We start from the raw sequence: 16,174 nt of genomic DNA, 5'->3' as shown, positions 1-16,174 counted from the left end.
CGTTCGCTGACAAAGGTTTTTACTACCCCCCTATAGAGTGGGTTATGTTACGTGACGAGTTTATATGATTCGCTTGTAAGAAATATGAAGCCTTTATGCGGCTTTTCTGTATTATATTTTTTGGGAATACAAAGTAACACATAACAATCGCTCGCAATTTTATCGCAATGGAGTCTGAAGTACATCCATCGTAGACTGAACAAAGTACAGACACTTCACCGAGCTTTCTATTAGACCAACGTGATAGGTGCTGGGCCGTATCACCGTCTATAATGACTGAGCCAATCGTGTTAGTGAAAACTATCATCACTAATTTAAGAGCCACGCTCTTGTAGGTGTAGCATTCTTCATGCTACTTTTAAGGGAAAATAGGGCAGTGGTTTCGCTCTTGCCTTCCGCCCCACCGTACTCTGTCTGACGCGAGTAGGATGGCGCCTAGAGTAGTCTATTTCAAAGCCGTACTAGGACTCCTGTCCTCCGCCTCTGAATAGTACTGACAATTACTACTACATGTATGTGTGTATATATGTGTGTATGTATGTGTTCATATTTCCCCTTTATCGTCCACTCCTTAAAAGCAAATGCATTTTAACGTCAAGAGAATTTCTGGAATCCCGGAATCGATGGACCTTTCCCCGAAATATTCCAAAGTGCAAAGTAAATCCGGAATTAATCCGGGATCGTAATTAAAACTTTGAGCGGATCCGGAATGGTGGCGTCGCGTCCAACGGCTTTTTACATAATTTAATATTTGTATAATACTGTCGCTTTTAGTGAATGGACTAAAAGGTGTTTTAATGGAAAATTGTGTGAAATCATAAATTAATACGTTATAATGTATGGACCAACTAGCTCCACCCATATTACATGGATAGATGACGCTTATCGAGGCCTGAAACGCGCTAGCGAAGTTGTCACAGCGCCACGCATATACATAGTGTTAGTGACATCGTAACGAATACTGAGCGGGAAGATTCAGCCCGTCGCAAAATTCGTGTTTTTTTTTAATTAATTGTAATTCTATACTGTATTACTTACACCCATACGTACTTGTATACTTGTACGTACTGGTACGGGATGTAAGTGTCATCGTAACGAATGCTGGGGGGGGGGGGAATTCTGAGTTGATATCAAGTGGAATTTTCCGTCGGAAAAGTCAATACAACTTTAGTAAATATTTTTCTTTTATTATTTTCAGTTCCATACTTTTGCGAAGGAATCAGAATCAGAATCGCAAGATGAACTAAGTACCCACACGTCACTGAGCTTTCTGTTAGACAAAAGTGATAGGTGGTGAGCCTGGTATTGGTGGCAGTATCACTTTTAACTCGACAGTCAGCACTGTTAGTGAAAACTCCGCTTGAGATAAATCTTCTTCTTCTTATCGTGTGGGTTGTGAAGTGGAATACCAACCTCATCAACCCTGGTATCAGGGTTATTACTGAGCCTCCAAAGGCCCCTGACATGGCTCATGTAACGACTACATACTTACATCAGTAAGTAGTAACTGGGACCAACGGCTTAACGTGCCTCCCGAAGCACGAATCATCCAACTTTCGGACAATCAGGTGATCAGCCTGTAATGTGCTAACCAAACCAGGGATCACAAAGTGATTTTTGTGATATGTCCTCACCGGGATTCGAACTCGGGGCCTCCGGATCGTGAGCCCGACGCTCAACCACTGGACCAGGGAGGCCGTTAAGATAAATGAATAACTCATTATTGGTGCAAGTTCGGTGCCAGGGTTGGAATCGGCGCTCCCTGAGAAGCAAGCTGGTGACCCATGGGACCTCAGTGAGTTCAGTTATTTAGCAAATTACATGGCATTAAAACCTCTTGTTCCCAACTTCAGTCGTACAAGAGGACGGCTCTTCAGAACCGAAACGTCAAACAAACGGTTTTTGTTTACCAACTTCACTACAAAATGCATTGGTCCATGATAATTTTAATGAGTTCACCACTACAGAGGATTTTTTCGGTTTTTTTTTAATCTGCGGATTGTTGAAAACAAAGGAAAGAGGATTTCAGTTAGGAACAAATTATAGACAGACGAGCAAAACATAGTATGTAGGCCTCCCAAGTAAATCAAAGATGGTAAGGAGTAGTGTTGCCTGATAATCGACTGTGTATCGATTCATAATCGATTAATGCCATGTAATCGATAATATCGCAATAATCGAGTATTTACAATATATCGATAGTATTGCAATTACTTTATAATCGATTAGAATATCGGTCAGTTTTTACTAGTTTTTTTGTCAGTTCTTTTGTTTTTTATAGTTGGATCGTAAGTGGAATTCAGTGGTGTCTGCCTACCCCCAACAATTCATTTTTTACTTTATGTCCAGGTTGATAAGCAACTGAACACATTTTATGTTCGTTATGTCGCCATTTTTTTTTTAATTACCGGTTAAACAGCCAGGATTAACCATAGTTCATTCTCTCCGTCATATTTTGTTTCTGGCACTCATAATTCGCGACACAATCCCTGGCGTAATTAACTCATAAAGCATTCAGTGCCGCGTACGAAGACAAAATATTCCGACAAAATATAAAATTGCGAATTTAAAATATATCTACGTTATGTATTTTATTTATTTTGTTAGTATTTGTTTATTATAAAAAAAACATTTCAATATTTTTTTATCAATTTCTTTCAACAAAATGTCAACGCAACTGACTGGCACCAGTGCTTCTGTTTTCAAATTATGAAAATTAATTATTTCATAGTTAGAATTTGAATTCCGAACGAAGTTCGTTGGTGTTGTGTTTTCACCTGTGTGAATAAAACAACTATTAGATAAAGTACTTAGGGTGATATTTATAAAGTAATCTCAGCTGAGACGGCCCTCAAGATCATGCTCAAGTCCCTGTTTTTATATAAGAACTGTCACATTGACATGATCTTGAGAGCAGCCTCGAAGCTGAGATTAGTTTGTTAATACCACCCTTAAATCTGAATGCAAATTCTGATACACGTACATTATCTCCCGCGCGCGTTATCCCGTTTTTCACAGGGTCCGCTTACCTAACCTGAAGATTTGACAGGTCCAGTTTCTTACAGCGTTTTCTTCTGGAAACCAGCCCAATACAGGCTAGGTTTTATACTTCTGAAATGCATTTCTCGGGAATGTGGGTTTCCTCACGATGTTTTCCTTCGCAGCTAAGCAGGTGATAATCATTTTATGATCCTAACATGAATTCCAATATAAATTCTAAAATCATTGGTTTAGGCCTATGCTGCGATTCGAACCTCTGAAATACATGATAAACTTAATAATTGATGAATATTGAAATGAACCTTCGTTGGTTTTCCGAAATTCGATGATTTCTGAGGGATACTAAAATAACAGAAGCAATTCTGCCAAAAAAATAAACAACGAATATGAAACTGAGAATTGAATTCATTCATAAAATAGGTCATAGAGATATCACTTTGCTATTTTGTATACAGAGCCCATCCAGAATCTAAATGGGACGGGAAACGTTCTAGAAAAGGAAAAGATATATTTTTTATTGCAAGGCGGTAGAGATTCCGACAAAAGCGTATGCTGACAACGGGTTAAAACATAGATTAAATCTTAAATTCTGACAGATGGGAAACTCCTTTGATCCTAACGGCTAATCCAATTTATGGAAGCGAGTATTGCGAGAAATTAATGTAGGAATCTTAAGCGGCTTAAATATTGAAAAATCTTTCTACAGTTAAAAATATTTACAACCTATTTTGTTAAATCCAATACGGATCTAAAAACCTTGCAGGATTTTCTAGCATGTTCAGTACCTATGTGAGCGAAATCGTATCTATTGATATAATAAGCAAAGATATTGGTTTTGCAATAAAAGATAAAAATTCTATGCATATTCTTATAGAATAGATTAATAATTTCTTGTACTTATATAAGTGGATTACTGTTATTCTTTTGAGGTAGATTTGCTCCATAACTATATCAAAAATATTTATTTATTTATTTAGATACAGCAATACATATAAAACTATTACAGACGGCATTACAAAAATAACAATTTGGTATGGACGCTTGCCAATCACATGGGTATACAGAATTTACCGTAAACAAAAACAAAATACGTATAAATCACAGAACGGCACTTCTTAGCCAAACAACCGAACCGAAAAAAAAGCAAGAGTCTCTCAGAGGCTTGATGGTACTAGGCATAATTTATGCCGTCCTTCACGATGCACCCAACTACGTACGTCAGTTCATGCATTTTAATGAGTGCCAGCGCATCTCTCCTATGCAAACATGAAACATACGTTAGTCCTGCATTCCGCGTGTGTTTTTTTATTCATCGTTGCTTTTGCCCCGGAAAAACTATTTGTGTATCGGGGACAAAGAGCTGTGAAATGTAGATGCGACAGCGTTTTTATGTTTTCACATCCTTTGTCGGTTTTTTGTATGTTGTTTTGTTTGTATGTTCTTCGAAATGGGACAGAAGGTTTGTGTTTGTAATTTCATTTGCTTTATGCTCTCTGTCTGATAAAGGCTGGGAGAAATCTCTTTTAGATATAAGCCCGCATTTTGTACCTATTTTTTTTTGTAATTAATAACTATGCACATATAAATGTGTATAAAAAAAGACTTGTTTTGATATTATTTTTAACAAAACGTTTATCGAAATTAAGACACAAAAGTATCATCAATCCTAGCATTATCCCGTTGTCACAGGGTTCGCTTACCTAACTTGAAGATTTGACAGGTCCGGTTTTTTACAGGAGCGACAGTAAAAAATTACTTCGTAAACGCATTACTCGGGAATGTGGGTTTCTTCGCGATGTTTTTTACCCGACTGCGGCGAATCAAAAAGAAGGGTTATGTGTTTAACCGCTAAGTAAGTATGTATGTGTGTACGCACGTCTGTTCCAACCTAAATAACACCTGTCAGAATTTAACAAAAGACGTGTCACTAGAAGTGTCTTAATTGTCCGGTGGTTATAAGCTATGTTATGTCACGCTAAATTCAATGGGGCGCCCTCTAGAGGACATACACTATATGCCAAACATGATTACGAATGCTTCGAATTTGTCTGAATCATTGGTTTAGACCCGTGCTGGACTAACCGTGCTCTCTTACGAACCAAAAAAAGCACAAAAAGCAAAAAGTAAATGTAACAAATGTCAATTCGTTGACTTCTTAATTATAATTTTATAAATCACATATTTTAAGAGCATATCACTTTTGTCCGGCCTAGTAGTTAATGCCATCTGCGGCAAATCTACAAGGCACCAGGAGCGTAACAATGATGGAATCCAGTTGGAAAGTTTCTGTCGTTTTTACGACATGCTCGGAAAAATAAACGCACCATAATTTTAACCACATTCCAGCCTTTAACACAAAACTTTGCGTTACACAAAGGTCTTGCTCTGAATAGGTTTTTCAACAACAAACTTTTAGGCTACAATTCACCACTTCATTTGCTCTAAGCTGACCCGAAACTTGTAACAAGCAAACTTATTTTATTAGGCAACTTGTCACCATTTGCATGGGCCCAAAAATTTTTGCCAACAAAGAACTCTGCTTTGAGTTAAAAATTAAGGGTATCTGTTTACATATACGCATGCCTATACTCGTATAACATCACGTCTATTTGCCAGGAGTAGGCAGGAGTAGGAACTTACCAGCCGTGGCTGCCAAGGTGGAAGAATGCTTGACTCTCCTGCCGCCTGTTGTGCTTTTCTGTATCATCATCATCATCAGCCCATTAACGTCCCCACTGCTGGGGCACGGGCCTTCCCTATGGATGGATAGGGAGATCGGGCCTTAATCCATCACGCGGGCCCAGTGCGGATTGATGGTTATTAACGACTGCTAATGCAGCCGGGACCAACGGCTTAACGTGCCTTTTTTTTGTGGTCTACCATCCTATGACCGGCCTTTGCGAAAGTTGCTTAACTTCAACAATAGCAGACCGAGCGCGTTTACCGCTGCGCCACCGAGCTCCTCGCTTTTCTGTATATGTTGTCCTTATCTCTGTATTTTGTGTCCATTGTGCTTAATAAAGTATTTTATCTATCTATCTCTCACTGTAAGGTCGCAGGTTCGAATGCAGCACGGGCCTAAATCTATGATTTTGGAATTCGTTTTTCGAATTCACATTTGGATCATAAATAATTATCACGAGCTCAGCGGTGAAGGAAAACATCGCGAGGAAACCTACATTCCTGAGAAATGCGTTTCAGAGGTATGTGACCTAACCTGTATTGTAAGTCTTCAGGTTAGGTAAACAAACCCTATCGCAACTGGTTGCGAAACTTAGTTGCCATGATGGAGAATGTATTACATATTTGCAACTGGTTGCGTATTAAGACAAAACATTCTTCATTCACAACAAGTTGCCAACAAAAGAGTAAAATTCTTCCTTTGCAACTGGTTGCGAAACGTGGTTGCGATGGCGGCCGAAGGATTTAAAAAGTAAGATTTTATCTATCTAATTTATCTAAAGTCGCGGAGTTGAGATGGTAGTCGTCCACGAAATAGTGAAAATAAATAAATATAAATACATAAAATCACGCCTATTTCCCGTTGGGGTAGGCAGAGACAAACCAATTGGCACGCTACTTTCCGCTTCTTCCAATCTAATCAAAGTCCTCATGCATGCTCGCCAGTTTAAAATACTGTTGACCTAGCCTTTCTTTAAAACATCTTGGATCTGATCGCAGTATGTACAGTCATGAGCAATGTAATATACCCACTTTAGAACTTTGTCGCACTAACATATTTGACATTTAGTGAGACTTACAGTTCAATTTGTCAAAAAAGTTAATGTGACATGGTACCAAAGTGTATACATATTAATGCTCGTGACCGTACAGCATGGCCTTCCTCTTTCAACCATACTACTTACACCCGCATCGTGAGTCTTTTTCGTAAGTCTACTTTCATACATTCTCTCTTTATGTGTGGAATGTTTGAAAGTGTTGGTAAAAGAGTAAGTAAGATGAACGAGTAAGAGAGAGACAGTATTGCAAGATACGTGTGTGAAAGAAAAAAGATATGAGTGAAGACGTTCGGTTGAACAGAGTGGAAGAGCAAGAGGTATGAAATAGAAAGAAAGAAATAGAAGAGGAATAGAGAATGTAATGTACCTGTCTGTCTGTGTCTGTGGTGTCCGGAAGGAATAAATGTTTCTTTCTTTCTTTCTTTTCTAGAACGACACTGTGCTCGTCGCTGTAGGCTTTTTTATTTTTTCCCAATTCGAATATTAAGATTTTAATTCTATTCTGTGCTGTGTAAAATCATTTTAGGATCATATAGTGGGATATGAAGAAATCTGTTAAGACACTAAAATTAACTGACTTAACTTTACTAACTTGACTTTAAAATTTAGGCCTTAAATGTTAGGACTTACAAAGTTACGTCACGTCCAAAAGAAAAAAATCGTTACTTGTATATATTTTTCTGACTAACCTCAGTTTTTGTGAAACGTCTCAATAATGAAAACTAAACTAACGTAACTAATATTTAAACTAAAGTAATCAAATTGTAATTCTCCACACATCGACATGCGTATCAAATGGTAGATACCAGTAATCACGCAGTTAATAACCCGTTACATATAAAAAGGCAATAAAACTGTATAAAATAATATATTTTTCTAAATAAATAATTTCAACTTGATACCGCCACGTAAAAAAAAGAAAAAGGTTCTGACAGAGAGACGGACAGACGGACGGACAAGAAAGTGATCCTATAAGGGGTCCGTTTTATATTTTGAGGTTCGGAACCCTAAACATGAATCGCGATTCAAAATTTTATAAGGAAACAAGATGACACATCATCATCATCATCATCAGCCCATTAACGTCCCCACTGCTGGGGCACGGGCCTTCCCTATGGATGGATAGGAAGATCGGGCCTTAAACCATCACGCGGGCCCAGTGCGGATTGATGGTTATTAACGACTGCTAATGCAGCCGGGACCAACGGCTTAACGTGCCTTCCGAAGCATGGAGGAGCTCGAGATGAAAACTTTTTTTTTTGAGGTCACCCATCCTGTGACCGGCCTTTGCGAAAGTTGCTTTACTTCAACAATCGCAGACCGAGCGCGTTTACCGCTGCGCCACCGAGCTCCTCAAGATGACACATAATGGGCTGAAAATGAAGCTCATGAAAATCAAAGTATCAACTTTTGAAAAAAAAAAGAAGCACGCTATCGCGTACCTGTATTCAATAGCATATTATGATAATTATGCATACTGAATATTATGTTATTAGGCTATATGTATTGTATGTTTATGTATGTGTGTGTAAATATATGTGTGTATGTATATAATGTATATGTATATATTTATTTATAAATTTATTTACTGTATTTTTAGTAATGTTGGTATCATTATAATATTTATTGCACCATCCCGTGCTCCAATACATAAACTTCACCCTAAGGTTGACTGGCAAAAATTGCTATTTAGCAATAAGGCCGCCTATTGTGCTTATTTTTTTTATTCATATGTTTATACCTGTGTTTATGTAGTTGTGCAATAAATATTATTAATTGATTGATTAAGTACCATTTTCTGATAAAGCTTACTTAGTTCTTTACCTCATTAGGTGGTGTGAAAGAAAGGATATAAAAAACCAGCAAGTAGGTATTTTATGAGCGTAAAAAAACGTTTTTAGTTAACGCTCAGTAGAATCATTTGGCGAATTCGAATAAAAAAATATTTATTTTTTCAAATTTTTATTTGTAGTAATATATACAGGTTAGTGTCACCGTACCAAATACTAAAGAGAATGATTGAACTCATGATTTAAGTGGTTGATATCAAGTGGAATTTCTCATCGGATTTATAAAGATTTTAGTACACTTTTTAATAATGTTCAGTTATATACCTTTGCGACGTAAAATTCCACTTAATAACTCAGAATCTTGGACTGAATTATACTTCAAAGTTTTTGTTAAGGTGTCACTAACAGCCTGTATAATAGGTCGACAAGGATCTTGTAGCAGTTAGATGTCACTGACTGGGGGAGTGCTAGTGTGCACCATCTCCATATATTTTCCATTTACAACAACTGTCAAAAATGTTGTTTTGTCATTTTCGCGTGTGTGAACCATAGAAATAGGAATCCGCTCCACACCAGCGGCTGAGCTTGGTTTACGCCCCCCCCCCCCTCCCCCCTACTTTCAATCAATCAATTGTCTTCAATCTTATGCCGTCAGACATCACACACACATATGCGCGCATTTCGATATCATTGAAGAAAGCGCTGGTGTGCATCATCTCCATATATTTTCCATTTACAGCAACTGTCAAAAATGTTGTTTTGTCATTTTCGCGTGTGTGAACCATAGAAATAGGAATCCGCTCTACACCAGCGGCTGAGCTTGGTTTACTCCCCCCCCTACTTTCAATCAATCAATCAATTGTCTTCAATCTTATGCCGTCAGACATCACACACTCATATGCGCGCACTTCGATGTCATTGAAGAAAGCGCTGGTGTGCATCATCTCCATATTATTATATTTTCCATTTACAACAACTGTCAAAAATGTTTTTCCAGGATGCGGCGTTAGTTCCGATTACGGCCACGCGCCAAAAGATCATTGTCGCTCTAAAATACAGTCGAATGCAATACTTTTAAACCTGTTACACTGACATATTTGACATTTAGTCAAGTTTCAATCACTGATAACTTTGATTATATGTCAATCTGTCAATAAAGTTAACGTAACCAATGTTTGAATTCTTCGTTAGTCATATCTGAAAACTGATTCAAACCCGCAGCCCACGAAATTAATCCTTGGTCATATAATTTATTATGTTCTGTTATCTCCCGACATGCCTTTACAAACAATTGGAGACGCATAGCATCTTCAGCTGGGCCGTAAGATTTTCCGTATTTATGCTGTGGAATATAATATTTAGAATAAGTATCCTGTATCGGACTGGTTTTCCCTTCCCGTATGAAGAATAGGACCTGTCAAATCTTCAGGTTAGGTAAGCGGACCCTGTGAAAGACAGGATAACGCTAAGGAGACGATGATGACTAAATTAACATCTTCATGCGTTTTACCAGCCACTGTGTTCCAGTACGTTGAGCATTGGACTCACGATCTGGAGGTCCCAAAGGAGATCATTTTGTGATACCTAGTTTGATAAGGAAATTGCGGGCTGATCACCTAATTGTGTGAAAGTAAGATAATCCTTGTTTCGGAGGGCACGTTTATCAGTCACGTCATGTTAATAAGTAAGTAGGTATGCAGTAGGGCTATGAAGGCTCAATAGTATCCCTAACACCAGGTTGATCAGGTTGGTCATTGATCTCACTATCCACAGAATTTGTGTTCACCACCGTAAAATAACATCTCCAATTACCATCAGGTGGGATTGGTGAATGACCGAAGGTAAGATGATCCGGGCTTCAGAACGTTACGCACGTTAAGCCATTGGTCCCGGTTATTACGTACTGATGTAAAAGAGTACTAAAACCGGCGATCATCCATAAAGTCTTTGATGAGAGTGTAAAAAGCGCAAGTGGTGTTGCAAGATCGTAGTAAGTGGAATAGAATAGCGTCTGCATATCCCAATGGGAAATAGGCGTGATCTTATGTTTATGATATACCTTATAAGCTTCCCAGGCATCCATCAATTCTTTTTCAGTTTTGAAGTCATATTTCTCGGTGTCCAATTGCCTGGCTTTTATCGAAGACACCACAAATATGAGTAGTAGAATTTTAATAATCATGGTGATACTGAAAAAAATATGACAATGGATATTGATGATTTATTAACTATAACCAATGTCATATGTTGTTGTTATGTCAATACATAACAATTGTTTTGTCAAAAATAGTGTAAGCCAAAATCTGTTAGGACATTTGATACTCGAGACTTTAAAAGGGCCTTAAATTTTAAAACGAAAGTCCTCTGATTGACCGACTTTTTTTGTCATCAGACTGTAAAGGTCGCTAAGTTCAATTACCGGACACTTGATACAAAACACCTCGTTTTACACAGACACTACACATTAACGTTATCGTACATGTGCGCGTGTGTGTGACGTCTGATGCTCACACGTTTGATGACTAAAGTAAGACCGAGGGGGTGAGGTAAACTTAGCTCAGTCGCTGGTGGGGAGCGGAGAGTTACCGTTATAGACGTAATAATTCATTATGCGATGGTTTAACTTTCGTATCTGGAAATGTGGTCCTTATGAAGTTATTGTTCTATCAATGAAAAAAAAAACTCGTCACTTACTCGTTTTTCTTATTTTCCTTGGTTATTGGGAAACGTGTCAATAGTTTTGAATAACTAAACCAGTGCGAGATATGTACGTGGTATTTAAGCTAAAGTAATCAAATTATTTTCCTCCACACATCAATATGCATATCAAATGGTAGAAACCAATATTGTACAGGGTGTGACCATGATTCTGAGTCGATATCCAGTGAAAAATAATTTAATAATACACTAACAGTTTCATGATTTTTTTCGACAAGAAATTCGACTTCATATCAACTCAGAATCATTCCCATCAGTATTCGTTACGGTGTCACTAACACCCATTCGTACTTATATAGCTGTACCTACTTGAACGGAGTGTATACGTAAGTGACATCGTAACAAATACTGAGGGGAATGATTCAGCTCATTATTCTGAGGTAATATCAAGTGGAATCAAGCAAATAATTGAAAATATAAAAAAAACACAATACAATCATGAATTTTGCGACGGAAAATTCCACTTGATCAAACCAGAATCATGGTCTGAATCATTTCCCTGAGTATTCGTTACGATGTCACTAACACTCTGCATAAATGTCGTAGTTAATAAACCGTACATATAAAAAGGTAATAAAGAAAATCTATAGAAAAATAATCTGAAAATAAAAAATAAATCCCGACTGAAAATTTATAAGGAAACAAGATGACGTAGGAAATAGTACATAATATGCAATAGAAATCCTTAGGGTTCCGAACCTCAAAAGAAAAAACGGAACCCTTATAGGATCACTTTTTTGTTATCTGTCTCTCTGTCCGTCGTAATTTTGTTGTTCCATCACAAAAAAAAGTTTTAGCGGATTATACGAGGGGTGTTCAACAAAAAGTAAGAATGAGATAATACAAGGTGTTAGTGACATCGTACCGAATACTGAGGTGGAAGATTCAGAACGTGATTCTAAGGTTATATCAAGTGGAATTTTCCGTCGCAAAATTCATGTTCTCATTAATATTTTTTAATAAATACTATGACAGATCGTTGTTTTAATGTTTGTTTAATAGCTGAAAACGTGAAAATTTCGATAGGATGTGTTGATAATGTTGTACACGACCGCTTAGGTATGAAAAAAGTATCGGCGCGCTAAGTACCCAGAATGCTTACAGACAAATTTTATGTTTAGAAAAAGATATACCAAGTGTATAAACCTGAAAGGCGAATATCGAACAATAAAATAACATGCTATAAAAGATAGCTGCGTGATATTTTTTATTTTATTATTATTAATCCTTAAATAACACTGATATAAGTTTAATGTCCTGCAAAATTGCATAAGCAATTTGACTGCAGAATCAGAGTCTCACTAAGACATGGTTGAATTACAAAAATTAAGAAATATGTACCTGCTAAATTAAATGTAATAAATATTTTTTAACTTATTTTTAAACATTCTGTTGTCGAGATATGGTATGCGATTACTTAGGGTTCTATCCTCATAGTAATTGTACACTCATTGTCTTTTTTATTGAGCGCCCCTCGTACATCAAAGAATCAATCGACTGCAGAATTTAGATTGTAACATTGTGTTCAACAAAATAATAGCCCCAATTCCAGCAGACACATCCTTATTTTATTTAAAATTATACCCGTCATTTTCTTACCCGCCGAATGGGAAAGAAACGGGTTACTGTCAACTGTTAATTTTAAAACGAATGCATAACCTGGGCGAATAAAATGACATTTCGCTGATATACAGCCTGTTTGACGTGTGATGTCAACTTAATTTTGTCGAGTTATTGGTCAGTATACAATTTTGGGAGGACTTTTCAAATTTCTGCATACACCTACCGTATGTTCCATAAATTTTATGCCTGTCGATTACCCGTCCCTTTCCTTTTCACGGATAAGGAAAAGACAGTTACAACTTAAAATAAATTTAAATGGTGTGTACAGGAATCAGCACCATTGTTATTCTTATTTTTATTTGACAGATTTTGAAGTTGAATTAATTATTTCTTTTATTCTGTTTAAGAAACAACGTACAATTTTAATATTGACTTTTATACGTATTTAGAACTGAGAAAGTGCTTGATGACTATTTTCTGTCCTTATCAAAACACATTTTAATGCAGTTTATAAAAATAAGAATACCGTTTAAGAGATTAAAGAAAGTAGTCAGTAGGTTCAGTAGAATCATTTGGAGAACTTGAATAAAAAAATATTTTTTTTTTAATTTTTATTTACAGTTATATATACAGGTTAGTGTCACCGTACCAAATAGTAAAGGAAATTATTCAACTCATGATTTAAGTGAGTCGAATGCAGTACTTTTAAACCTGTTACACTGACATATTTCACATTTAGTTAGGTTTCAATAACTGAGAACTTTGATTATATGGCAATTGGTCAATAAAGTTAACCTCTCCAAGGTTTCATTTCTTCGTCAGTCATATCTGCAAACTCATTCAAACCCGCAACCGAGGTACTTAATCCTTGGTCATATAATTTATTTTGTTTTGTTATCAGCCGACATGATTTCACAAACTCTCGGAGATGTATGGCATCTTCAGCTGGGCCGTAAGATTTTCCGTATTTAATCTGTGGGATGTAACATTCAGAATAAGTATTGCTTTTATAAAAAATAGGACCTGTCAGATCTTCAGGTTAGGTAAGCGGACCCTGCAAAGACGGGATAACGCTAACACCAGGGTTGATGAGGTCGGTCATTCATCTCACAACCCATAAAAAATGTGTACACCAACATAAATGACATCTTCACTTAGCATCAGGTGAGATTGGTGAATGACCGAAAGTAAGATGATCCTTGATTCGGAAGGCACTTTAAGCCATTGCTCCCGGCTACTACTTACTGATGTAAAAGAGAACTCAAACCGGCGATAATGAATAAAGTCTTTGATGAGAGTGTAAGATGCGCAAGTGGTGTTACAAGATCGTAGTAAGTGGAATAGAATAGCGTCTGCATATCCCAATGGGAAATAGGCGTGATCTTATGTACTTATGTGATAATACCTTATAAGCTTTCCAAGCATCCATCAATTCTTTTTCAGTTTTGAAGTCATATTTCTCGGTCTCCTCTTTCTCAGCTTTTACCGAAGACACCACAAATATGAGCAGCAGGATTTTAATAATCATAGTGATACTGAAAAAAATAATTATGATTATATTGATGATTTCATGACTATTTTTAATAATCATGGTGATACTGAAAAAAATAATATGATTATATTGATGATTTCATGACTATTTTTAATAATCATGGTGATACTGAAAAAAAAAAGATGATAATAATATTGATGATATAACCCAAAATTTGTTAGTAGAACATCTAATAAATACTAGAGACTTTTAAAAGGCCTTAAACTTTGGAACATTTTTTGGGAGGAATTTTTTTTTTCTTGTCATCGGACTGCAAAAGTCGCTACGCACAATTACATGACACTTCATAAAAACACCTCGTTTTACACAGACACTACACATTAACGTCATCGTACACGCTCGTGTGTGTGTGACGTCTGACGCCCACACGATTGATGACTAAAGTAAGACCTAGGGGGTGAGGTAAACCTAGCTAAGCAACTGGTGGGGAGCGGAGAGTTACCGTTATATACGTAGTAATTCATTATTCTATGGTTTAGCTATAGTACCTTTCTAGAAATGTGGACCTTACGAGGTGAAGGTACTTTCAAAGAAAAAAAACGGTAACTTACTCGTATTTCTTATTTTCCTTAGTTATTGGAAAACGTCTGAATACTTTTGAAAAACTAAACCATAGCGGGGTATGTACGTAGTATTTAAGCTAAAGTAATCAAATTATTTTGCTCCACACATCAATATGCATAACAAATGGTAAAAATCAATATCATACAGGGTGTGACCATGATTTTGAGTCTATATCAAGTGGAAAATAATTAAAACATACACTAAAATTTTCACGATCTTTCCGACAATAAATTCCACTTGACATCAACATAGAATCATGGTCTGAATCTTTCCCCTCAGTATTCGTTACAGTGTTACTAACACCCATACGTACTTCTATAGCTACCTGTACGTATTTGTACGGAGTGTAAGTGACATCGTAACAAATACTGAGGGAAATGATTCAGCTCATTCTGAGGTAAGTAATATCAAGTGGAATCAAGTATAGAATTGAAAATATTAAAAAAAAACACAAAACAATCATGAATTTTGCGACGGAAAATTCCACTTGATTATCCCAGAATCATGGTCTGAATCATTTCCCTGAGTATTCGTTACGATGTCACTAACACCCTGTATAGATGTCGCAGTTGATAAACCGTATATATCAACAGGTAATAAAGAAAATCTATAACTAAAAACAATTTTGAAAATAAAATATAAATCCCAACTGAAAATTTAATAAGGAAACAAGATGACGTAGGACATAGTACATAGTATGCAATAGAAATCCTTTTTAGGGTTCCGAACTTCAAAACAAAAAACGGAACCTTTATACTCACCCCCCTTTATAAATACTCTCTTTTTTTTCACTTTGTTGTGTCTGTCTGTTCGTCTGTCTTTTGTATTTTTGTTGTTCCATCACAAAATAAAGTACGTTTGACCCTAGTCATATGAAAGGAATAAGCAATAGTCATTAAGTACATAACTAATTTAAGAACCTCGCTCTTGTCGGTGTAGCATACTCCAGGCTACTTTTCTAGGGAAAAATAGGGCAGTGGTTTCCATCTTACTCCGCAGTACTCTGTCTGACGTGGGTGGGATGGCGCCCAGAGTAGTATATTTGAAAGCGGAAAGAAAAGGATTGTGGTACATAGAATTTAACAAGATTTTTCTTTATTTCCAGATGCATCTTTAGTCAACACTCACTCTTCACTTAATGGTGAAAAACAACCAAGTTCTTTCGGGTAAGAATTACATTTTAATAATATACAATAATATCGTTTCTTTCTGTTTTTTTGGGGTTCTGAACCTTATAAGGAAAACGG

General features: G+C 36.6%; 1 protein-coding gene across 1 annotated transcript; it reads right to left on the bottom strand.

Annotated features, from left to right (window-relative positions):
• Positions 1-13,536: 13,536 nt before the first annotated feature.
• LOC126377428 (cathepsin Q-like) lies at positions 13,537-14,341 on the bottom strand. Its single transcript, XM_050025171.1, has 2 exons — positions 14,217-14,341; positions 13,537-13,784 (listed from the first exon to the last, which is right to left on the bottom strand). The coding sequence occupies exons 1-2, from the start codon at positions 14,337-14,339 to the stop codon at positions 13,602-13,604; spliced, it is 306 nt and encodes a 101-aa protein (XP_049881128.1). The 5' UTR covers positions 14,340-14,341; the 3' UTR covers positions 13,537-13,601.
• Between the last annotated feature and the right edge of the window lie 1,833 nt (positions 14,342-16,174).

This window comes from Pectinophora gossypiella, chromosome 23, assembly GCF_024362695.1.
Source record: "Pectinophora gossypiella chromosome 23, ilPecGoss1.1, whole genome shotgun sequence".
Lineage (NCBI taxonomy): Eukaryota > Metazoa > Arthropoda > Insecta > Lepidoptera > Gelechiidae > Pectinophora > Pectinophora gossypiella.
Note: the sequence above shows the minus strand (reverse complement) of the source record. Positions and strands in the feature narration are given on the sequence as shown.

What these genes read in the sequence shown, in the direction of transcription:
- LOC126377428 (XM_050025171.1), bottom strand. Translation starts at nt 14,339, where the DNA reads ATGATTATTAAAATCCTGCTGCTCATATTTGTGGTGTCTTCGGTAAAA. An exon ending in ATGCTTGGAAAGCTTATAAG is followed by an intron (nt 13,785 to 14,216) that starts GTATTATCACAT and finishes TACATCCCACAG; the next exon opens with ATTAAATACGGAAAATCTTA.